At 36.4% G+C, this 25594-nt stretch overlaps 1 protein-coding gene across 3 annotated transcripts in view; it reads left to right on the forward strand.

The window, feature by feature from the left end:
- LOC145690356 (WD repeat-containing protein on Y chromosome-like) overlaps positions 1–14271 on the forward strand; it is a 156901-nt gene extending 142630 nt beyond the window's left edge. For all 3 annotated transcript variants that reach the window (XM_081765172.1, XM_081765173.1, XM_081765174.1), the window contains 2 exons: positions 3188–3276; positions 14037–14271. In XM_081765172.1, the coding sequence (XP_081621298.1) occupies positions 3188–3276; positions 14037–14151 (204 nt within the window). In that variant the 3' untranslated portion in view covers positions 14152–14271. The remainder of the gene's footprint in view (positions 1–3187; positions 3277–14036) is intronic.
- The last annotated feature ends 11323 nt before the right edge of the window (positions 14272–25594 follow it).

A 25594-nucleotide genomic window follows, 5' to 3' on the forward strand; every position in this document is an offset into this window, starting at 1 on the left:
TTGTGCAGAATATGAGAATCGCCGAATAATGTTTTGTTAAATCTTTGAGTACAGACTGTGTTCAATACCATTGAGTTCGTTTTCAGCATGGGAAAGGCGAATAAAAATTAAATTATATTGGATATAATCCTTTGGTATCATAATTAAGAAATATCACCGCGGGAATCAAATTTTAAAAGTATTAGAGCTCAAGTGTTTGGACATCATTAATCCACTATTAAATTATGCAATAATGCTTTAGAGCTAATATTTTGCCTGCTTCCGGGTTATCGGGTCTGTCTCGATCTCCGGATCACACTAGGTCTGAAAAGTGGGACTTGTACCTAAGTGAATCGGACAAAAGTCATGATCCAGGTAACCCGTGCTATCACTGATCGGGAAACATTTTTTTTTCAAGACGCGGTTAATTTACGTCCTTGTCTTTAATTTCAATCTTGAATAATACGATAACTCTTCAAAGTTTGTAAGAAAACACAACCTATATTTTATAAAACTTCGGAAAATTTTTACGAAATTTAGCGTGAATCACAATTGCTTTCAAATGTGAGTATAATTTCATCTCTTCCCTTTTGAGGAATTACTACCCAACCAATCAGTGAATTTATCCCTTGTATAACTGGTGTCAACCCAGAGCAATAAGATCCGTTGGAAAACTCGAAGAAACATGCCATTCTTCGAGAAAATCTGATAATTTCAAAGAAAATACACACTCAACTTGTTTTTAGTTTGTGTGTGTGTGTGTGTTTTAATTAAGTAAATTCACCCACTTTCTACTGACTTATTTCAACCACGAAAAATGTGGTTACATTGTGAGTCTCAAGAAAGAAACACACTATGTTTCATTTTAAAAAATCAGGTAAAAAATACAAAATGTATCTTGGAATATATAGTTTGTTCTTTTCTTAATTAGAACTAATTTCACTATTTACTTTTATTTTCTTGCGCAATTGTACAAAATATACTCTAATATTATGCTTTCCTAATTTCTCAATTTTTGTTTTACTAGTGTACACATATAACATTTCTGGTTAATGAAGTTTCTAGAAAAAAAATAGTATATACAAAAGTACTAATACATTTAGAGAAACATCAAAATTAACATATTTAAAACAGCAAACAGTAAAAATCAGTTTCAATCAAGCAGTATGGATGATTGACAAGCCTTTTCATAATTCATTATATTGCACTAAAATCGACCTTTCGGTTTTACAAAAGTAATTATTAAAAAAATCTTATTGTACTACGTATATGAGAAAACTTCGAAATTGGGTAAAAATGTATCCTCTTTTTCTCCCTTATTGATCAATTTGAACTCCAAACAATGGAGATGATCGGTGAAGCACTAAAGGAAATATGTACGGTATTTCGTCAAAATCAAAAATAAAAATCAAATATTTTTTTATCAAAGTTCTAAGAAAAGTTGTTTCGTTATCACATTATATGTATGCTGCAAACTTGTAACATGGGTTGATTTTACCATCTGTTCTTCATTAATTTCAACCTTAAACAGTAGGCTTATTTCCTAATATTGGAGAGAAGTGCATGGCAAGTTAATTAAATAAATTAAATTTTACGAAAGTTATCGTCGAACAGAGCGACGGACAGGCACATAAATGCTGATTGAATCGAATGGTAAAAGCTTGAATACACCTGCTTGAATAAAGGACTAAAAAACATTCTATTACAAAGTTCCTACCAAGAACTATATTTTCTATACGACAAAACTATGGAGTATGTAAGAAATATTGTTAAATGTCATAAAATTTCAATAAATGCCCTAATCCAATAATAATATCGCTTATGAAAGCATATATCATTTTAAAATGTAGTCTATGCAAGGTTCAACAAATAGAAACTAAGCCCTTCGATAAGAAATACTTTTATGCTTAAAATCAGTTTTTTCCAAACTAAAAGTTCAGTTATATATATGCTGTAACTAATTATAATTGTTATTTATTTATAGTTCCAGATAGAGTACATTGGGTATTTTACACTGAAATATGTAATAACATAATAAGCAAAATAGGTTATATATATATATATATATATATATATATATATATATATATATATATATATATATATATATATATATATATATATATATATATCAACAAAAACACAAAAACGAAACTTTACATGACAATATTTACAACTTAATTTTGCATAATGCAGGTAAAAAAATCTTTCAGGTATAAATATATCTATGATCGACATAAGTCTGTTGAATTCAGTAGGAAGCCATTGCATTGCTACAAGTCTATGTCTTTGAATATAGAATACACTCGTATTCCATATAGTGTGAAAGAGGTTCGAAAAGTAAATGGCAAAGTATAGAGTGACAATTCAATTTGTCATTTACTATTTTATGAAGAAATAAAATGTCTTTATTTATTTTTATTTATTTATTTTGCGACGAGTACTGTACGATGCTATATTCAACGATTTCGTGATACTGCCGTTACTGGAGCTACGTAGCTCTTGCACTTTATGACGAACAATAGCTGAAAAAAGATATGAACAGTGTCTAGCTTGGAAAGATTTGTGGGACAGCCTATTGACCAAACAAGCAAACACCACTTAACTACTGGAGAAATCAAGGTTTTGTAATTAGCACTGTCAAATTTTGAATTTCTGTAAATTTAAACATTCGGAAAGATTTTTTTAACAGCAGCAATGCGTTCAATGAAACTGAGTTTGTCATCATGTAGGGCCTGTAATACAATAAAACACGAAGACCATTATGCACTTGTGTATTTTGAACAACTATATTGCCAATAGCGTAGATTTAATACGATTTTTCCTTGAGAGAAGTTGTAAAAGAAGTATATTTATTATTATTTAACTTCAATTGTTAAGTTTTACACCAAGGATCTAATTTTGAGAGATAATTTTGAATATTAATGGAAGAGATTTCTGTAAAAAGTTTGCAATCATCAGCAAATAAGAGAAAGTTACGGAATTGAATTGAAGATAATCTCGTATATCATGTATGAAGAAGAGGAAATAAGGAACACTCCCTATTAGAACACCAGATTTTACACAGAGAAAAGTGGATGTATCATCAGAAATGGCTGTTGTTTATCAGAAAGGTAACTTGTAAATAACCTTTAGAAATTAAATATTAATAAATACTTAGTAATATTTACATTTCAGAAACTGTTTATCTCCTATAAATTCGTTTCAGATTCCTGTGTATAGTCACCTGAAGTTTGAAGAGTTGCACGTCATAAAGAGACCAGAAACTCCTCCAGTAGTTCGGGATATACGCTTAAAGTGAGTATTGATATTTTATTACCGTGGTTACACTAATAATATTAACTGCTGTCGGGGAACCAGAAGAAGTTTCGATTTATTAGCATTGTACCTTCTTTGAAATGACGACAAATCCATTCCTAATCAGCAAGCTATACCTCTCTAAGATAATCCAATTTTTTCATATAGCTGATGTGTTTCAGTGAAGTTGTAATAATTCTTATTATACGTTTTGTTATCTGAATATATTTTGAAATTGTGGTGAATATTCCTAGAAGAAGAAGACATTATCATTTCCTACGAGAATAGAATATGGAATAATACAGGGACATAATAGAATGTATAATAAAGATAGAAACTAGAGACCGTATTATATACGTAACCTAGGCTAACTTTTGGTTTACTTTATCTAGGTGTTCTTGTTATGAAATTTTATTATCTAGATACATACCTCAAATTTTTATTGTGCTAATAAATTTGCTTACAAAATTATCTGTAGTAATTAGTGTAGTTCGATCATTAAATTTGAACGCATTACGATGGTTCGAATTTCACTTTAAACTGGAAATCCACGTCTCATATAGCCTCAGTGCTGAAGAGGGACGCTTCAATAAATACATATAGTAAGGAACAGACATGTCACAATAGGTTATTGTTTACTGCTCTTAACCCTTTCACAGAGGAAGTCGACTTTTGTCGACAGAACCAAATTTCCTTAACATGCGAATGTCGACGATAGTCGACGTGTTAAACTTTGTTTGTCCGTATCTTGGCTTTGTCGAGAGTAGTCGCCAAAGTTGTACCGTTCATTTTTGTTTGTGTTCTACTGTTTTCGATAAACAATAGAAATCACACAGAAAACCTTTGGCGACTACAATCGACAAACCCAAGATACAGACAAATTTTAACACGTCAACTATAATCGACATTCGCAGGTTAGGGAAATTTTTTTCCGTCGCCTTCCACAGTGAAAGGGTTAAACAAGAAATGTTTTATTTCAAGAAAGTAACTGTTATAAGCCAAAATTACTTTGTATTGCAGAGAAGCTTGGAGTTGCTGACAGTTTATCTTGAGAATTTTTTTTAAAGTTTGCAATAAATCTAAATAACAAATTCTACAATATTATTACAATATTATTAGGTTTGACGGAAAAATGTCCAAAGATGAGACATGTTATTTGATTGAACAAAATAATGTAAGTTTAAAAGCACATACGTAATTTACGAGAAAATTGAGGGGAAAAATACTTAATTTGTAAACATAAAAATTGATTCTGTACAAGAACCCATGTTATTCATTCAGGTAAAACTGATACAAAAATAGACCCTCATTAAGTTCTTCATTATAATTGTAACAAAATGACAATATATTATGATTAATGACATATAGAATAAAATTGTAATTTTCTCTCAAATTCTTAAACTCTGTTTAACTAAAATGTTGTCCAAGTATAAAGTACATTTCAGTCAATAGTTCACATTAAGCCAAACCAAATAACATGCTCCAGGGTAAATCCTCATGTATAGTTTTCGAGAAAAAAAAAACGTGATGCTAGAAGTGCCGTAAGACGGGGTTACATTGCACCTTCAGGGATTACTTTTCACAAAATATGAAAAGAGTTGCACAGTCTTCTGTCAGTAAAACCATGAACTGTAAAGAGAAAGGTTCAACTGCCACCGTAACATAGAACATCTAACTGTATTTTGACTATAATATTGGAGGTTAACATAAGTTCTAATTACCCAGAGGGTTTTTTTGTTGTAGAGGTGTGGAAAGTAGTCGCTGTAAAGGCCGACTAAATTTGAAAGATGTTTGTTTACCTATAAGAATTTCCGTCCAACATAAGTCAATTTTGTAAAATACTACTGTGTATAATAGGACTTGCTGACTGAAGAAATAGTTGATATCGAAATGTGAAACGTTTTAAAGTCATAAAGAAATAAAATTGGGAGAAGGCAGTTTTACCCTCTAATCAGGGTTACTTTGCACCGGTCCAAAGTGACCCCTTAGATAGGAAACTATTACTATCGGTACAGTTTGAAGCATAGAAAATGTTACAAAAAGTTTAAGTCCAATTTAGGAACAAACTCTTGCGCCGTGTGCTTATGCATTTCGAAATACACTTCTCATAGACTAATTACTTCCGGAATTCACCCAACTCACCTCCCTCCTCCACCTCTCCTTATCTAAAGCGGCGTGTGACGTAATATACTCTTTCCATTCAGACGAAAAAAAAAAAACAGGAACCAGTTTACAAGGTTTATAGCTCTAAAACCGTCTCTTTTGTTCATTTGTTCTGAAATGCCTTTCTAGAGAATGAAATAAAACAAAACGTCACAAAATGTTCCCATAGCTTCATAAATGCCCTTATTTGCATTCTTTCCCTTCTTCAAAGGCTGCATATCACATCAGCCTAAGATGCTCCTTGTGAAACCTATGAAAATTGTTAATCATGGCAGTAGGTTTTGTGCTTCTCAAAGTCTGTAATGCCTGCGCAGAGCTCTAAAATCTACAAACAGAAATGAGTGTTATTATTCCTCTTCAGTAATTGCAAGCAGTGTGCGAATTGAAAAATTTTCCCAGGGGGGGATGAATTTCACCCATATGCGCACCCAGTCCTCACACACACACACACACACACACACACACACATATATATATATATATATATATATATATATATATATATATATATATATATATATATATATATATATACTAACAAGTACGAAACAGTTGAGATGTGAGATCTTTCATAAATTTTCATATTTTCATAAGTAATATTTAGGTTAGTTACGCAAAGTAAGAATTGTTCCCTTTTTCTATCTTATCTTTATGTCCATTTAAAAATACTCCAGAGGGGGAAAAAGTTATCCCTGCCAGGGATAAAATTTTTCTTCTCCAGGGTGGGAAAGATTTTTGTCAGGGGGGGAAATCCCTGGCATCCCCCCCGCCAATTCGCACCCTGATTGCAAGCAAATGTTACAGTTGGCGTCATTTGGGCAGGATAGAAGGGTGTAATTGCCCCCTCCATTGAGCTTGATAAATACATATTGTTTGATCACATGTGTAGTAATATAATAAAAGGAAGTTCGATCCGAGCTCGCTCCAAGTAAACTTTGTGGAGGACAAACATCGTGAGCGTGGTTTCTCCCGTTTCCTCCCACTTTTTCAGTCCACCATGTCCTTCATTGCTTATCGTCACCGTCTCATTTAGCCTACCCTGCATAATCGTAGGACGGAAAACTTAAATATTTCAATTCACTTTTTTACTAATAAAAATGAAACTATTATTTCGGCGGACAACTTCCGCCTCCCCCCGGACCCGGGCAAAATCTAAAGGTATGCTGCTTTTAACAACAAACCTACATAGTTACGATAGCACATTGCTAGAGCGCATACATTTGGTTTCAAGAGTCGAAGGTTTGATCCCAAGCCATGTGAGTTCATGGACGACATAGAGAGAGACAGAGACAGAGAGAGAGAGAGAGAGAGAGAGAGAGAGAGAGAGAGAGAGAGAGATGCAAATATAGAGACAGAAAGGGATGATTTATATATACAAGTTTAGAATTGGAGAAAAAGTGATCCGACAGCATCCATATTATGATGAAAATTGTGACTTTGTGAAACAGAAGAAGAAAAGTTTCCGAACTGCTCTCGTCACAGGAGAAGTGAGATACAATCATAAAAGAGTAGGGGTCTAAACAAATACGGAACACTAGTAGCAATGACAGTTACCTAAGAATAAAACTTTAAGTAATTCATTCTAAGTTGAAATTTCACGCAATTGTTTCCTTTATTACTGTCCATTAAAGTTATTGCAACGAAGAGGTGATAAATGTTTTGAGTAGATTTTACAGTCTACAGTTCCTGCACAACTTCCTTTTCTTTTAAGACTGAAGTAGTGTGCACTTTAGACATTGAGGAAAAAGTGTGACATTATATAAAAACCTACAAAGAAGAATTACGAAACTTAAATGGGCCCCCTTCTGCTGTGAGACTTCCGCACCGCGCTCCATTTAGTTGCGCTACCGTTTAGGGTGCATGATGCAGTTTTCCTTTTTAGGAACATTTTCTAAGGCAGTAGGCTAAGAGTTTTTACTGTTGTGTAAATTGAGTTGTATTGGGTAGAACTGTCGGATAAAGAAGACAATATACTCAAACACAAATCATCTTTTTCAAAGTTCTAATGGAAAATGAAACAAATCGTCTTAAATATGTTAAGTTTTTGAAGAGAAAAAGAGCAAAAAAGTTATTGCACATTCTCATAATTGTGTCATTTGGATGCGTATTTTAACTTACAAATAGTCATGTTTACGTCATGGCTTATTAGATGGGTTAGTGAACGTGATTTCTACGCTGGTGGGCCTGAGTTCAAATCTCGTGCAGTTTGTTATTTCTCCTGTAACTATATTCAGTTTGTGCATTCCACATATTCAAATTGAAGCAAATACAATAACAACTAGTGAATTAAATGTAGCTACAAATTTGAATGTAGTATTATTTTCAAAGTTGTATATTGTAAGTTAATAAAAAACATGTATTAAAGTGTCGCATTTGAAAATAATATCAGCTACAATTAATTTACTGGCTGATACTATAGTTGATTCAAGCTTGAAGATCTAAATGCATGAACTAAGTGTAACTAAAAGAAAAAAGTAGAAAGAATTGACGAAATTTGAACCAAGGACCACCAGGGAAAAAATACCGTTCACTAAACCCTCCCCTGACAAGCCACGACGTAAACATAACTATTTGTAAGTTATAAATTTGCATAAATTTGTAAGTTACATATATTACACTAAAAATGGAATTTTTAAATTACCGTCCGACTGTCGTCGTTGTGCAAATATTCAGCATGATATGACGTAGGGAAATGAATTACATAAAGGTAATAGGATTTGATATCAACATTGAAACATCGTAAGTTAAAGCATGTAATAAGTAAGGAATGCATGTAATAACAATATCATAGTTGAATATAATTTCGTCTTAAACTAGCTGTAACTACATTTACTTCAAAATTGAACTTTTGGAGTGCACAGTATGACTGTGGCTAGAAGAAAAAGTCAATAAGAATGGTCGGGATTCCAACCTAAGACCATCCAATTAGGAATACCTTACAAGTAAGGGACCATATGGTTGTCGCGCAAATCAGATGCAGACATACGCCATCTGATTGAGCATGAAAAGATATGGAGAACACAGAAATTTAAGGTGCTAAGGGCCATAGGGAGCGGAGCAAGGAAAGGGGAAACATTGAATGTCGGCAAAATTGGAGAAAGTCAGGAATGTCGGGAAAAGTTAATTTCTTGCAAACAGGGAAAGAAAGTCAACCAAAAGAAAGAAACTAAACATAACAAGGGCATCAAAGACGAAGCAAGATCATAATCAGGGTTGCCATCCGGACCGCAGTGTTGCCAGCTCTGCATAACATTGATATGGAAGATATAGCACAGTATAGCAATTCATGCACAAGGAAAAATATTAGTAGCACAAAAAACAATTGAAAAGACTCTGTACACGTGCGTGAAAAGGTTTAACGTAGTCGTGAGTGAATATTACGCCCGCGTGAATACAAATGGAGGAAAATAGAGAACAGTACGCACCATTTGTAGTTTAATTGCAGTTGACGTGAAGATCACGAATGATTGCATGGTCAACACACAAACATTTCTCGCAGTGAGCACAGCGGATGAAAGCAAGCTGGTCACACGCGTCTCTGCACCATTCCTCTGTGAGTCCTTTTTCAAAGCAATATGCGGAAGGTGTTTCAAACTGTCCAGGATGTTCATTGGAGTAGCCACATTTGAAAAACGCAAAGCGTATCATCTTTTGGAATCGCCTAGAGGAAAATTGGTAATGAACAAATGACTGAAGGCGGAGAAAGTTCTCACGTTGCCACACACTAATGTATCTGTGATGAACGATCATCATCATCATCATAGAACGATGCTCCCAAACACTTTCCTTTCTGTGTTATCATGTGTACCCCCTTCACTTTCATGTCTATATTTGTCCTCCCTCATGTACATTATTCACACTCGACTACCTTAAACCATTTTACGTACGTGTACAGAGTCTTTTCAATTGTCTTTTGTGTTACTAATATTTTTCCTTGTGCATGAATTGCTATACTGTGCTATACCTTCCATATCAATGTTATGCAGAGCTGGCAACACTGCGGTCCGGATGGCAACCCTGATTATGGTCTTTCTTCGTCCTTGATGCCCTTGTTATGTTTAGTTTCTTTCTTTTGGTTGACTTTCTGTCCCTGTTTGCAAGAAATTAACTTTTCCCGTCATTCCTGACTTTCTTCAATTTTACCGACATTCAATGTTTCCTCTTTCCTCGCTCCGCTCCCTATGGCCCTTAGCACCTTAAATTTCTGTGTTCCCCATATCTTTTCATGCTCAATCAGATGGCGTATGTCTGCATCTGATTTGCGCGACAACCATATGGTCCCTTACTTGTTAGACCAAACATTAATGTAACAGACAACGACGCGCAGTCACTATTTTATCATATTGGAAATATTTTATCATATATTTCTATCAAATATAACTTAATGAACATAACAGGAATCAACTTTTACTGACTTAAAAAGTGTTCCTGAACAAGGGGAAGTTCATTATATATCCTGTAACTAAGCTACAAGAGGTCTGCGTCCCATTTGAACGGCGCATCCACCGAGTCAACGTTTGAAACACCCAATTCTAGTAAGTAAAGCAACAGTATGTGACACACTACGTAGAGTTCTCCGTGGATGAGTGGACAGTCATGGATCGATAACTAAAAGGTTCGTGGTTCAAAACCCGGCTCGGAAGCTAAAGATTTTTAAATTCGTAATTGTCCAGATCTTAAGATTTTTCTCTCCCTTCGTAATCATCTGATGCTCTAAAAGTGGTTCTCTATCTTAATTCGACAACTGCCTAATGTGATCCTCGCAATTTTTCTCCAATTCTAAACTTGTATATGTGAATCATCCTTTTCTATCTCCATATTTGCGTCTCTCTCTCTCTCAATCTCGTCCATGAACTCATATAGCTTGGGATCAAATCTTCGACTCTTGAAACCAAATGCATGCACTCTAGCAATGTGCTATCGTAACTATATAGGTGTTTTCGAGTTGAGTTGATTTTGAGTTTAACGTCCCTTTCAGCAGCTAGGCTATATGAGACGGGACCTACTGATTAACTTGGAATCCGAACCCCACATGAGTTCCCGCCGGGAATTGAACCCGGGACTTTCACGCCAAACGCGTGTACGCTAACCGCTTAGTCACGAAGGAGCTCCGAGTTTGTTGTTAAAAGCAGCATCCCTTTAGATTTTGCCCGGGTCCAGGGGGTGGCGGTGATTGTCCACCGACATAATAGTTTCAATTTTATTAGTAAAAAAATGAATTGAAATATTTGAGTTTTCCGTCCGGGTACGCAGGGTAGGCTATATGAGACGGTGACGATAAGCAATAAAGGACACGGTGGAATGAAAAAGTGGGAGTAAACGGGAGAAACCACGCTCACGGTGTTTGTCCTCCACAAAATTTACTTGGCGCGAGCTCGGATTGAACTTTCTTTTATTATATTACTATACATGTAATCAAATAATATGTATTTCTCAAGCTCAGGGAAGGGAGCAATTACACCTTTCTGATATGCAGCCTTTAAAGAAGAGAAAGAATGCAAATGAGGGCATTTATGGAGCTATGGGAACATTTTGTGACGTTTTGTTTTATTTCATTCTCTAGAAAGGCATTTCAGAACAAACGAATGAAAGAGACGGTTTTAGAGCTATAAACCTTGTAAGCTGATTCCTGATTTTTTCGTCTGAATAGAAAGAATATATTACGTCACACACCGCTTTAGACAAGGAGAGGTGGAGGAGGGGGGTGAGTTGGGTTGAATACCGGAAGTAATTAGTCTATGAAAAGTGTATTTGGGAATGCATAAGCACATGGCGCAAGAGTTTGTTCCTAAACTGGACTTAAACTTTTTGTAACATTTTCTATACTTCGAACTGTATTTCCTGCCTTCTAAATTTAGATACATTTCCTCTTTAGGTACATGCCGGAATGGATTTCTTGTTGGATAATAAATTATGAACCATGGCGGACGCAGAAAAGTACTTTGAAAGTAGCTTCGCCCAGAAAGGCTTCGATTTATTAGAAATCACTGGACTTTTTGCAGGGCTTGAAGCTTATATGCATACAAGTGATTAACATAAGATTATGAAGGTATAGGGTTTGATCCTTCTCCGTCCCTGTTCGGGAAAACATATTATGAAAGTATACAGTTCGATTACCAAATGTCCCCGTTCGGGTGCCTTATATGATGGTATCCGGGTTAATTCCCTGTGGGTTACTGTTTGTGTAAACAGATTTAATAGTATCGGGTTTGATCCCTGAACGTCCTTGTACTGATTCATGAAAGAAACACTCTTGGACTGGATTATACTAACCCACAAGTACCTATATTAACCAACTAAGAACAAAAGTGGTGAAAGTCGGGATTTGAACCATGGACTACTGTCATTAAGTTCATACCGTGTTCGTAGTAACTCCCTGTAATCACCTCAGCTGAATCAGCTGATTCTTTCCAATAGAGGTTATTCAGTTTTACGGTAAGAAGTTCGGGGAACGTTGGGTGCGATATAAAATATTTCTACTCCATACATTCCATGAAGGTTGATAACAACCTGTAGGACTGGGGAAACTGTAAACGTAATGAAATATACACATGCACAATACTTATCCTCCGACACAAAATATTATTGTGTAACATGCACAATTTCACATATTTATTGTGATTACTTCGTGTATTAATTGACACCCACAAAACATATATTTGATACCTATATTTCAAGTCTTTTAATTATTATACACACTTTACATTTTACAGACACTAAATTACTTTTCAGAGGATCGCATTTTGGCTCCGTATAACGTTGACGACCGAATACCGATGTATCCGCACGCGTATTTACGGTAACGAAAGTTGAATAACCGAAAAGTGTAAACACTATTCACTGGAGATGAGGAATTTATGCACTGTTTGTTACATTTTTTCACTCCTCCCGCATGCTGGTTCCATCGTCCATTTTAGTTAACGCAGACTACTGTATGTCGTCGTTTGGTACATTTACATAGACAATTTTAACTTTCGAAGCACTTTAACGTTAAAAACTTTTTGTAAATCATTTTTTATACTAAAGAATTGGTTACGTGGATTTCATGTATTAGGTTGAAAATTTCCATGTCACTATGATTATAAAAGGAAACTGAAGTGGGAACAAAGTGGTATAATGCGTTCTCTTTTGTTGCTGGAATCCCACTTTTCGCGCCCTGTGTGAGCACTACTCTCTTCTTGCACAATAGACGCGAATGAATACATTATTAGAACGAAAGATAGTTCCCTCAAAGCACTTAGTTTTTAGGTAGTTGCTTCACTGGTAAGAATTGATTTATTAATTATCACATTATTGAAAGCATATTAACCACATTTAAACACATGGCAATATGAATAATCAATATTTATCACAAAATATGCAACTTATGGCATATAATCCGGTGCTGCCTTTTTGCCTCGCAATTCAGCTTGCGTAAGAGGAGGAAGAGAGCTAAGCTGAGCCGAATTCTTCCACATTAGGCCATACGAAGAGAGATGTGGATGAGCAACCATATATATACATAGAAAAACTTGTAAGAGAGAAACTTCGCAGCTTTGTGATTTCCAATAATCCTGTCTTGCTGCGTGTTGATTCTAAGAAATCCTGTTACGTATACGAGGATTGTTCAAAGGGTATATAACGATTACGTTATAAGATTTTTAAAAAAGAATAAATCCTGCAATTTGGGTGGGCTTCAACCTGAAAGCCCCAAACCCCGTAAATCCTCTACTGATTATGGTTGGGATGATACTCTTGGACATAAAGAGCAAGCAAGGCAAATCAGTTCACGAGGATTTTTTTCTGTTCCAGAGTTGGCATTTTTGTGGAACATGTGCTAAACTATCAGAATATGGTTCCTGTGCCGGTACCAGAAAATACATAATTTTCTTTACAAGCATCCGTAATTCATACTAAGCACCGATACCGGTACCATAATTTTAATATCAATATTTGCAGACTGCATGTAAGAAGTGAAATGTATAAATACAAAAGGGAAAACATTGCACAGAAACATTATGTTCGTATGTTGAACATATTTTTTTGTATGTGGTGCAAAGTATCCTCACCTATGGGTAACTTTGCACCAAAGTTTATATCTCAATAAAAATTGTCATACTGAATGTTTACTAATGCACTTGCACGAATTTTTTTCTTATACTAGTTATTATATATTTAAAATATAGTGTTTAAATTATTACGTTTTTAAGTTACATGCGATTTTCTTTAAAATTCCTTATATACGGTGCAAAATAATCCCTTCTCACGGTGCGTCATTCGTTATCAACAATAATTGACGATTTTTATTGTGCTAAAAGATATTATTTATTTAAATACTGTACATGTAGCAAAACACCATGTTAACTTACACGTTGCTGTTTGTCTTTACTGACTATGACATACATACGCTTTACGCAATACTACTTGTAAATTTTACGCTATAAAAATCAATCATTGCTGAACATGATGGCATATATATATATATATATATATATATATATATATATATATATATATATATATATATATATATAAATTTACTTAAACTTTATTTAATTAGTAACTTATTTAAATTTATAACATAAACTATATCTATATGTATCTTTTTTTCTTTCTAGAGAGAAGACCATTGAAGAGCCCAATAAACAGAAGACCTCTGTTCGAACAACCAAATTTAGAGAAAGTTTATCATCATTGGAATCAGGAGCAGATAGTAATTCAAACGAAGGTTAAATATCTATTCATATCCACACGAAGATTAATTGTGTTCTGTCTGTCTTTTCAATTAGATGCAAAAATTCTTTCCTACAAGTATTAATCTGGAAGCTGTAACAACATAATAAACATTAAATGCAAAAGCTGTCTATGATTTAGCTTTCATTTTTGTGTTCAATTAGGTTGATTCACTTATATTGAGCCAAATTTGAATGTGCCACTTACCTAGGAAATGCAGTGTTTTCACCACTAATTGTATTCGATCTGCAGGCCGTCGTTACTGTCTATTTCTCGGCATCGGAGTTTCCATTGCAGGAGACTCGTATTGTATCCCATTTCTCTTTACAGGCTTTCCACAGGCCGGTGATGGTACGGACTCGACGATAGGACAGGCGCCGCTTGAGGAGTCCGAGAGCACAAAAGTCCATTAGGTTGGTATCTGAATTCTTGAAAGGAATGCCAGAGAAGGGAATTGCCGAAATATCAGTTTCCTGTTCCGTACGGCAATACAATTTCAGCGATACTTTCGCCGTGTGGCTGGATGCCTTTCTTGATTTGGTGCAGTCAACCTAGTTCTCGTCTTGTCCGTACAATGCTGAGATTTCATGTTAGTACGCTGCATGGATTTTGAAGTTTCGCTCCACCTTTCGGAGATGCAGTTTGGCCCTGTACGAGAAATCGGCCACAATCATGAAGCTTTTTGGAAAACTCTCCCTGTATGTAATGGCACGAACTTTACTACAGTCTGTAAGGTAAATCCATGCCTCATCAAGGGTAACAACAAACTTCCTCCGATCACCCGCGAGATGACATTCATACAGCCTTTTGCAGTTATTTTTCAGCTCAGACACATTTCACTATTTCAGAGCGTGCACACTGCTTTTCCGAATGCTGTGAGGTGTAAACTCCTGTGAATGGTGCGGTTAATTGCTACTTGCGATGTGCGGCATTTGTTAACCATCGCACGCTGTGTGAGAGGATTTTCGGAGGTCGCCATACGCCAAGCTACACGCAATAGGGGCGGGGGCTATTTACGGAAGACCGGTTTCTAGCTGCTAACGTCTGTTGTGGTGGGACTAGGACTGTGTGCTGCATATTTCCGTATAAAACAATTTACAGTGGCATGACTTACACGAAAATTACACACTTGACACATTTCTAAGATGCAGGGCACTGTGAACTTAGCGTCAGGAAAGACTACAATGAACTCCTCCCAGAATCTGTTCAGTTTAGGCAGCAACACACTATAGACCATACTACTCTATAGCATGAATAACGAGATACTGTTGTTTCTGTCGTGATAAATCTCATGGCTATGGGCTATGGGCACAGTGACCGGCTCAATATCAATGAATCGATCTCTGCATTTCACTTCCATGAGTATCTTGATCATCATAAATTTTTATTTGACTTGAAGACAGGAATGATATTGTTATTCCTCTCTCTGCACCAATGTTTTCTTTCTTTTATGTTATGAGACACTCGCAAGGTCTAAAATGGCTGTTTTGATGCTTTTCCAAGGCAAACTTGAGACAGTCATATTATCTAATAGGAGCAAGAAAACCAAGTTGTCGATCGGCACTCAAAATCTCATTGCTTTATTGCAATATTACTCAAAAGGACCTAATATTTAACTTCTTCTTTAAATACAAGAAAGCGAAAACTTTATACCAGAACGCCACCAATTAGAAAGTTATTTTCTCGTATGGAGAACAGAGGGAAATTATTTGGCCTACTTTTTAATTGTCGAAATGAAGCAAATAATTTTGCTACTAATATTACCAATTAGAAAAACAAATCTAGCACTATTATTTTTGGTGACGCGACATTACTTCTAAAATGCACAAGTCCTAAACTGTATTGAACCTCACGTGCACTAGTTCTAGAAATCAACTACGTGCACTAGTCCTAAAAATTATCTAGATACACTAGTCCTAAGCTGCATAAGCTCTAAAAGTCTCTTGTGCCGCCACTATCGCGCCATGTTAGGAATGCTGTAAACGAAATACGCGTAGGTAGCGAATACCGCTATGTTAATCGAATATTTAAGTTTGTAGCAAGATACCCACAAAAGGATGGTGTACCCATATGGTCCAGCTGATCGAATATTAATGAAGAAAAATTTTAATTTTTAAGTGATCCTCGTATAAAAGCACTCTTAAGAATTTTTTTCTCAGTTAACAGACGAATATGCATATGTGTGTGTGCGTCGCGTCTGCGACAGAAATCTTGGCAATCCTCTCGTCTCTCCAAATAAGGTGCTAAAATTCAGCACAGAGAACAAACTTCGTCTCTAAAAATTCTTGCCTATGGGTTATCATAGCTATTTTCAGCTTTGACATCTCCAGGCTGCATTGAGAGCCTGTCCACTGCGTAGAAACGCGAGGAGACGGGGAGAAAAACTAAGTTAGTCTGACAATTGTTATTGGTGTGATAACAGCAAGCTACCATGGAGGCTGTTCTGGAAGAGTAAACGCACAACACTGCGCGTATTATTGTACCTTTGTTACGTTGTAAAGTACAGTGCTTTAACACATTAAAAGTGCGTTAATAATAATTAAAAATGTTGCCTTAAGAAGAAAATTTGAAATCTTAAAACATTTGCACCTGATTGTTAATTTTAAAATCGTCTTGACGACGAGAAGCAGCAGAGCAGCGTAAAGTTTCCAGTCTACCCAAAAGAAGACGAAATGGAAGAAAAGGGAATGCACCCCGCAACCTTCAGGACATCCCCCCTCGAACCACCAAAACTAATTTTCCTTCAGCACCAAAGCGAGTGAAAAATGGCAGTGCGAAATCATGGAAAACAACGATGTAGTGAAATACAACCGGTAACCCGCGACTACCGCGCCTTCCGCGATTGTAAGAATAATAATTGGGCCGAGTATTAAATTTTATTATCATATTCAGTTATCCAAATCAAAGTGCCAAAATGTAATGCAATATGTGTTTGTGCAGTTTCAGTGTTGTTTATTAAAATGAAAAGTGAAATTTTGCATATCCTTTACCGAAATAGTTATCATGGTATAAGTTTATATTTTCTAGTTTTAATAAATAACCTAATTTACTTTTCTTTCCAGCATAACTAATGCCTATACAACATAATAATTTCCGCGTTATTACATTGTATCAGCATTGAGAATACGATTAGAGTCAGCTTTTATGTCGGGGATTCCCAGAATGTTCTGACCCGAACTCTGAACCGTGTTGTCCAGTGGCTATATGGTCGGCTTTTGCAAAAGATCCAAACTGTTATTAATGTCTAAAGGAGACGCCCAAAAGATAAAGGATCGAATCCCGGACCGTAGTAAATGCCCAAGCCCTCCTAGGGAACTGCAGGACACGAACCACTTACTGTAATATATGGCTATTCCCTCACAGGGACTTGAACCCGATACTGTAATAATGGGTTATAGCCTACAGTGCTTAATCCAAATTTTACATCTTTTGAAAATAATTTAATTGAAATTAATGATATACTTAAAACAATTATAAAGTACTGTAAGTAAAAATAAGTGTAATTAATACAGGAACAACACGTTTTAACCAAGGCCACACCAAGGGATGGGGGTGGGGGTGAGGTGCGAGCCATTGAATCAGTTCAGAAGCAATAGCTGAACTTGAATTTTTCGAGTTTCTGTTTTGCATACGTAGGCAACGTTGTGGTGACGACGAACGGGACTTACTATTAACCCGGGAGGTCCTTTCGACCACTTGCAATTAAAGCTGCTATGGCACCTAGGATTTTCCCTTAAAAAGGCACTTACAAATAATTTTGATCGAAGGTATTGACACGAAGATATTTAACACTTTTAACAGGATGTTAACAGCTTATAGGTTATACTGCATGCTTTTATAGGCTATTTAAATATTTATGTATAATATACATTATACGTAAACATTATATAAACATATGCTTATAGTTGCGCGAACCTCTCTACTTTTGTGCCATCACTGGCCCACTGGTTCCTTAGATTGGTGTGATTACATTTAAAAGCCCCAGACAAATATTGGAAACCAATGAGATTGATTTGGGCAAACATAAATCTTTAGCACCCCTTTCTTTGGAAAATTCTTTTCTGTGCTCACTAATCCAAATATGTTAGTATATTGCACAATCTTCACAAGAATATTATCTGAAAAAAAGTAAATAAAAAATAAAATAAATCCTAGGATTCCAATGGAGTATCAACATTTCGAACTTACCGAATAAGTCTTGGCAAATGTGTTGCTACTATATTTCTTCTATCTTTCCTTCTTCTACTTGCGTTCTTTTTGAAAAAAAAATGTTTCATTTAGTTTAGCTGTCTTGTCCAGCATATTGATATTGTGGTGCATTTGCATCAAAGTACTTTTCGTCAGAGTCACCAGACAGTTCAGTATTAGTATCATGATCCCTTTGCTCCAAATTTTTCTCTTCCTGATCGTGTTCTTAATCCAAACCACTGTCTATCAGATGTTCATGAAATAGTCTTTTCTCCCTAAGTCTCCTTGGAGTTATTATGGATATTCTTTTTCAACACTGTCTAACAAATTTACATTTCTTTCCTTCTGTCTATCTTCCATATTTTGCCAATTTACAAGTCACTAAAATAAAAAAAAAAGGAGCTTTCTGACTGACATACGTATAGGGAGAAGGACTTATGACACGAAAACTCGTGCAGGGTTGAAAGGACCGAAAACAAACAATGTAGCTCTCTAGTTGTCGCAGAGACAGTGAATTATTTTTACTTGGTACAGGAGAAAAAGAAGTAGGTGCGAAAAACAAAGTAACGGTTGATCATGGACTTTTGGTTTCCGAACAGCGGTAACAACTTCTTCGGAGTTTTGCCCTCTATGCAAGTCCTCGCGGGTTAACGTAGTCTCCGAATCACAAAAGGGGCTTGAGTTCGGTGCAATTTGGGAGTTATCTAGACCATCTGCAAGATCAATCTTCACAGTATAGAGCTTACATTATCTCACCTTCAAGAGCTGGATTATAAGGCAACATCACCGCCCAGCAACAAGAGCTGTTATTTTGAGGGAACATGTGAGATTAACTTAGGACTCCTACGAGGATATGACATGCACTAAAGTGGATGGGAACTCCTGGTTTGTTGCATAGCGCAATGCACCATAATGAAATTCTAGTGGAAAAAGAAACATCCATTATTTAAAAAACGAAAGACGTTTCATACTCGGGGCATATCTGCTTGATCCAATGCAGCAGACGTTTCTGTTTTTCCAAGTACGTAGCGGCATTGAATGTGGTGCCATCAGGAAGAATTCTTTATGGATGAGACCCTCCACGTGCATTATCTTGATGCGGGATCTCACACTTCGCATCTTCTTGCTCTTCGGCAACCCTGAACTCCACCAAACTATACTTCGACTTTTGCTTTCGAGGTCGCACTGTAGGCACCAGGTCTCGTCCACCATGACAATGGTTTTCAGGAAATTTGAGTCTCGATCCACCATGTCGATGAGATCCCCACAGAGGTCAAGCCGAAGTTCATTTGTTCCGGCGTCAAAGTGTGCGGCAGAATCGGGGTCAAAGCTTGCGTTTACCCAAAGCGTCCTGGGTCACTATGAGTTGGGCCGTCTCACGACCAATTCCCACTTCTTTTGCTATCATTCGCACTGACACACGATAATTTTGAGCCTAAAGTTCCTTCACTTTGTGCATGTTGTCTGGGGGTGCGTGCTGTTGTAGGCTGGCTAGTTCAGGAGTCGCCCTCCACGGTGTCCTGTTCTTGGAAACGTTTAAACCACTCATAAACTCGCTTCAAGCTGACAGCACGTTCTTCGTAAACTGGTGTCAGTATTCCAGAATCTCTTTCGTTTATTTTCCAAGTTTGAAACAGAACAACACATTCTTTACTGCTCCATTTTAGTATCCATTTTCTTTTTCGACCGTGTGCTACACCTTCACTTTACATGTGCTGTTTACACGCGATAAGCACACTCGCATCGTCATCGCTCGGAAACTTGTTCAGACATGTCCTGAACCAGTTTGGGGTGCAGCGGTGACGCACTCTTACGACGGTGAGCAGTATGACGTCATACATCAGAACCGAAAATGTCCTCTTCTGTCTTAAAAAGTGGTTGGCGAGAAATTTCGAAATTACCAAATAGTAAATATATTCAATTTCACTGAAAATTAGTTTTTATGCTTTTCCTATTTTTTTCTTTCTAGAGAAAGAGCTGCGAATTTTTGTCCCTTCTTCAAGTCAGTCAATTGTATTCAGGGACTAGAAATATTTGGGTCCTTCTGTTTCTTGCTCGCTGGCACGTCCTTATGCCTCCCTTTTTCGCACAAAGACTCTGAACCGACCAGATTTTTTCTCTGAAAATATTAACCTCCCACAACGAAATTATCCCAACAAATTTGTCTGTCGCTGAAGTGCGACTAAACTGACAGCCAGTACAAAGATTCACTTGCGACTCCACCTCTGTACTTTCTCCGCAGAGGAGCCTTTGCTCAGTTCCTATTTTAATGTATACAATAATTTGTTTTTGTTCATTATTAGGAAGAGGATTAAGTGGAAACATTCCCTAGATTTTTTCGCAAAATTTATCCATTAATTTAGTAGAGGTTTATAGAGCATTTTGGTAGCATGATTAGTATTCTGAAGAACATTATGTGAACAATGTACTGTATGTGTGTTGTTATTGAAATTCAGTATTTGTGGAACTCTGGGTGCCTTTTGAAAACAAACAAATTCAGTATTTGTACCTTTTATAGTTTGTTTTCGCCCGTTTACAGAAAGAGAAAAAAATGCAAGAAACAAATCACTAAGAAATATTATCATTACGTTTATTGTATTCTAAAATTAAGATATAAGAATCAGACATTTTAAAATCATCTTTATACTATATATCATCATTATTATTCATACCATGAAAGGTATGCAGCTTTTTAACCGTTATGAACCTGATGTCCAGCGTACCGGCACCTTTATTTAAAAAAAAAAACGCTGTGTATATATACAGACCTTAAAGGCATAGGGGAGTAAGCCATTTTTATTAAATTTTCAGGAGAGACAGAAAACAGTGACTAACTTCATTTTGACTTTAAGTGCCTTTGGACTTATATCCAATTTTATTGTTGCTATTTGATAAAGTATTCATAATACAACTACAAGCGTTCTAAGAATAAGAGATATCAGAACACGCGTTTCATATCTGGCAATAACTCATTTTCAGAAAAAAATGACTTACTCCGCTCTGCCTTTAAGGTCCGGATATATATATACAGGTAGGTTGATAAGTTCTCAGCCTACCCAGGTTCAAACGAAGCTAGATATAAAAGTTATATACGTTTATGAGGCTTATAATTTGTGAAGCTACTGTGCAAAATTTGGTTTGACTAAACAAATTTATTTATTATTTTTTTTACAGGTCCAGAGTGAGGATGTCAGCCCACGTCCCAGAAATTAGTAAATATGAACACCGTGCATTCATCAAGTACCTCTTCCTAAAGAGACTCTCGCCGAAGGAGATCCACAACGACCTTGTCACGACATTGAGGGACAAGGCACCATCGTATGCCACTGTGAAGAAATGGGCAGCAAACTTCAAACTGGGCAGTTGTTCTGAACGATGATCCAAGGTGTGGGAGACCAATTTCAGTGACCTCTCCCGAGATGATTGACGCCATTTACCGGATGATTCTCGACAATCGCCGAATCCCGCTCAAACAGATAGAGGACCCATTGGTCATTAATCATGAACGGGTGTGGTAAGTTATCCGTGAAGACCTGGGTATGAGGAAGGTCGCGGCAAAATGGATTCCGAAACTTTTGAACGTAGATCAGAAGCGTGAACGGGTGGAGGCAAGTAAGGCAATTCTGCAGGCACGTAGCCAGAATTTCATGAAGGGAGGGGGGGGGTCCGTGACATGAAATACTGTGGTCATCAGACCAGGGGCTCGATCATTCTAAACTATTTTACCGGCAACATATTTTGGTTTACTAGGACAGTAAAATGAGGATACGTTACTAAGTATTTTAATAACAAACTATGAAGAAATCTCGAGTAAAAGAATTTAAAAAAAAAGTAATCAAAAAGATTTTACAATATTTACGTTCCTTCCTTTGTTCGTTCAAATATAACAATTTTCCTTTCATTATGATCTCAACTATTATAAAAACTACATATCCAATAATGTATGTAAAATATTTTACAATATCTTCGTTCCTTTCTCTGTTGAATCAAATGTTAACAGAACCTTCTTTCCACCTAACTTTTTTGTTTTCAGTATTCCATCAACTACTGTCTGTTCCAAATGACAGGTTAAAGGAACAGTAGAAAACTGTTTCTGAAATAACATGTTTGATACTGCAGGGAAGCGATGACGAAAAATTATGATAAAAAATGTCCACACTGTTGTTGAACGGCATTATGCTTTCAAAAACTTGAAATTTCCCTAACTAGTACTTGCAATTCTGAGAATTCCGTAACTTTTCTTGAAATTTCAAATCCCCTGACTTTTCCAGGACTCATTCGCCACTATATATTGCAAGTAATACAAATCTCCTTATACGAAAGAGTAACCAAAAGCTTGCTATGTTTTTTTATTTTTTAACGCTGATTTGTCTTTCCTCGTTTCTTTTTGTTTTATCCTTCCTTAATTTTTTAATTACTGGTTTCGAAGGGGGAGTCCGGACCCCCTCTTGGCTACGTGCCTGAGTTCTGTCTCAATTACAAGCGGATAAGGCCATTTTTTGCAACTGCTGGTAACAGTGAACGAAACCTGGTTATATTTCTACGATCCCACGACGAAACAGAAATCGACGGAATGGCGCCACAGCGGTTCTCCACATCCGAAGAAGGCTAGGACTCAACACTCCTCTGCGAAGGTCCCTGCTACGGTCCTCTTGGATTGTGAAGGATTTCTATTGCTGGATTATCTGAAATCGGGTGAAACCAGCAATGCAACTTATTATACATTTCTTCTGGACAAACTGAAAGCAGCACTATAGGAGACGAGACGTGGAAAGCTGTCAAAAGGGGTAATCTTCCTCCAGGACAATGCGCTCTCACAGAAGGCACGTTTGACATTGCAAAAGTGGGAGGACCTACGGTTTCAAATAAAGGAACATCCACCTTATTTGCCTGATTTTGTTCCATCACTTTTCTCTTTTCTAAATAGAAAATTTTTAAAAGGGAACGCATTTCAATGGCGCCGATGACGTCATTTCTCAAACAGAGGCCTGCCCTAACAGAACAAGATGTGCTAGGCACGTGCCATTTAGGTGTCCCAGCTACTTTTTAGGTAACCGACTTGGCCCATATGATATTCATGTGCTAACTATGTACTTCAGCTACCTACAATCTTAGATACTTGTTACACTTAATTGATATTTGCAACTATGTACCACAAATATAGCATTTATATACGTGGCTCAGTTTCGCACTCTAACAGTCATTTGTTTTTATGTCGTCATTTGGGACATATATCTGTCATTCTCTAGGTACGTCCTTTAGGTAGATACTGTTTCAGATATCCTAACAGCACAAGATGTACTAGGCATGAGCTATTTCGGTGTTCTAAATTCAGCTCCCACATTTGATGCATTTTTTGCTTCTTTTTCTAAGTGATTGTGTACTAGAAGCAACAAATGCATCAACTTTATTAGATGGCAACTGTCCCCGATCATTTGAAAGTGAATATGGAAGAAAGTAAATAGACACTCGTCATTTTGTTATAAAATTACAAGGCGAGCAGATTTTATCTGATCCCAAATGGTTATCGTCGAATATGCGCGGTTAAAGGAGCACTCTGATTAGCCAAATTCAAAAGACCTCAACAATTTATCCCTCTACAAGCGTCGTTCTCTTCATCGCCTTCGTGGCCAAGTCGGTAGAACACGCGACTTGTAATCCAAAGGTTGGTAGTTTAAGCCCACCCTGAAGTAGCTACGTTTTTTTACTTGTTTAAAGTGTTTCTAGACTCACCTTGATGTAAACACATTATGCATATAGGCGATTTAATATCTTTTGGGATAGTATTAAATAATTTTGTGGTTCACTGACGCTTACGGCATGAATTACATACTAGGCACGTTCCCCAGGTATTATCTGTCAGGAAAGTAAATGTACACCTATTTTTCGAGTCTGGCATTCCTGCGCTCCATCCGTGGAGAGTATGAGAATTAAATCAATCAAATGTTTACTGAGGGGCAAAAAGAAAAGTTTAATCTGAATAAGACATTGCAGAGGAGCATAAGCTGTGAATACGAATAGTGCATAGTGTAAATAAAGGACGACACCGAAAGAGAAAGCCAGAAACAGCTGTTAAACTTAGAAAAAAGAGTAAAAATTGTCGAAGTGGGAACATAAAACACAATTACAACCAATACGCTGACAACTAAACATTCACCACGCCATGATCTTGGTGTAGTGGTTAAGGTGCTGGCTTACAAATGAAAAGGACGCGAGTTCGAATCCACGTCAAGGACGTTTTTTAAAATTTTGTTAATAATACATACAGCTCATGAGAGATGGTAAAAGAGGTCGTATTTAGTCTTTCGTAGCAATTATTATTGGTAATGTTTAGTACTGATAATACTTTTTGTCTTTGCGTATTGCTTTTATTCTCTTCTTAATTTTGAAAGAGAAGAATATCCGAACAAATGCCACCAAAATTCCTCATATTTTGAATGTAAACGCCATTTGCAATTAGTAAAGAATAAAAATTGAACGTTCCGATGTAGCTGCAAAAAGTAAAAAGAAAAACATGGAAGTGGAGTGTTCGAATCCATACTCATGGTTATTAAAAATACAATTTCTACATGCTTTACACCTCCGGATCACGTTTCAACGTTAGCAATTAAGAGGTTTGTGTTTAGGTCAGGCTGGTCAATACGTTTTGCAAAGAGGCCCGGTTTAGCTCTGACGCACCACAGGTGCGAGCAGGGAGCAAAACACCTTTTCTCTCTCCCTCTGTGTGTCTATTTATCTATCTATCTGTATATATATATATATATATATATAACACTATTTGTGAATGCCATAACCACCCTAATTTTCAGCGGATTGAGACAAAGCTTGGCACAAACATTAATTGTTGAAATATCTTGATGAGTTCGTTAACCAGAATAATCAGATGAAAATGTTCAAAATGGCGGCCCTTCAAACTCTTAAAAACTTCCAAGGGAACCAAATTTCGCCCATAAATAGGTATTCAGAAAGTTTGAATAACTTTTCCTCTTTTACTGAAATATTTGTGTGCAGGGACTTATTGAAATATTGGACCCGATTAATCGCATAAAGAAGGTTCACGCCCTTTCGCTACGGTCAGGCTTTTTTTTTGTTTGTTTGTTTGCAGCAGGGGGCTTATTTTTCTATCGGAACAAGATGATTATTAGTGACGATACGGAATTACACATTAAAAGTGAAGTAACTTGTGAAACGTGTTATTTGAAAGAATAATATAATAAATGTGCTTTCTCCTAACACAGAGAACTGTAAATCATGT

Source organism: Thermobia domestica, chromosome 7, assembly GCF_964235325.1.
Source record: "Thermobia domestica chromosome 7, izTheDome1.hap1.1, whole genome shotgun sequence".
Classification (NCBI taxonomy): Eukaryota; Metazoa; Arthropoda; class Insecta; order Zygentoma; family Lepismatidae; genus Thermobia; species Thermobia domestica.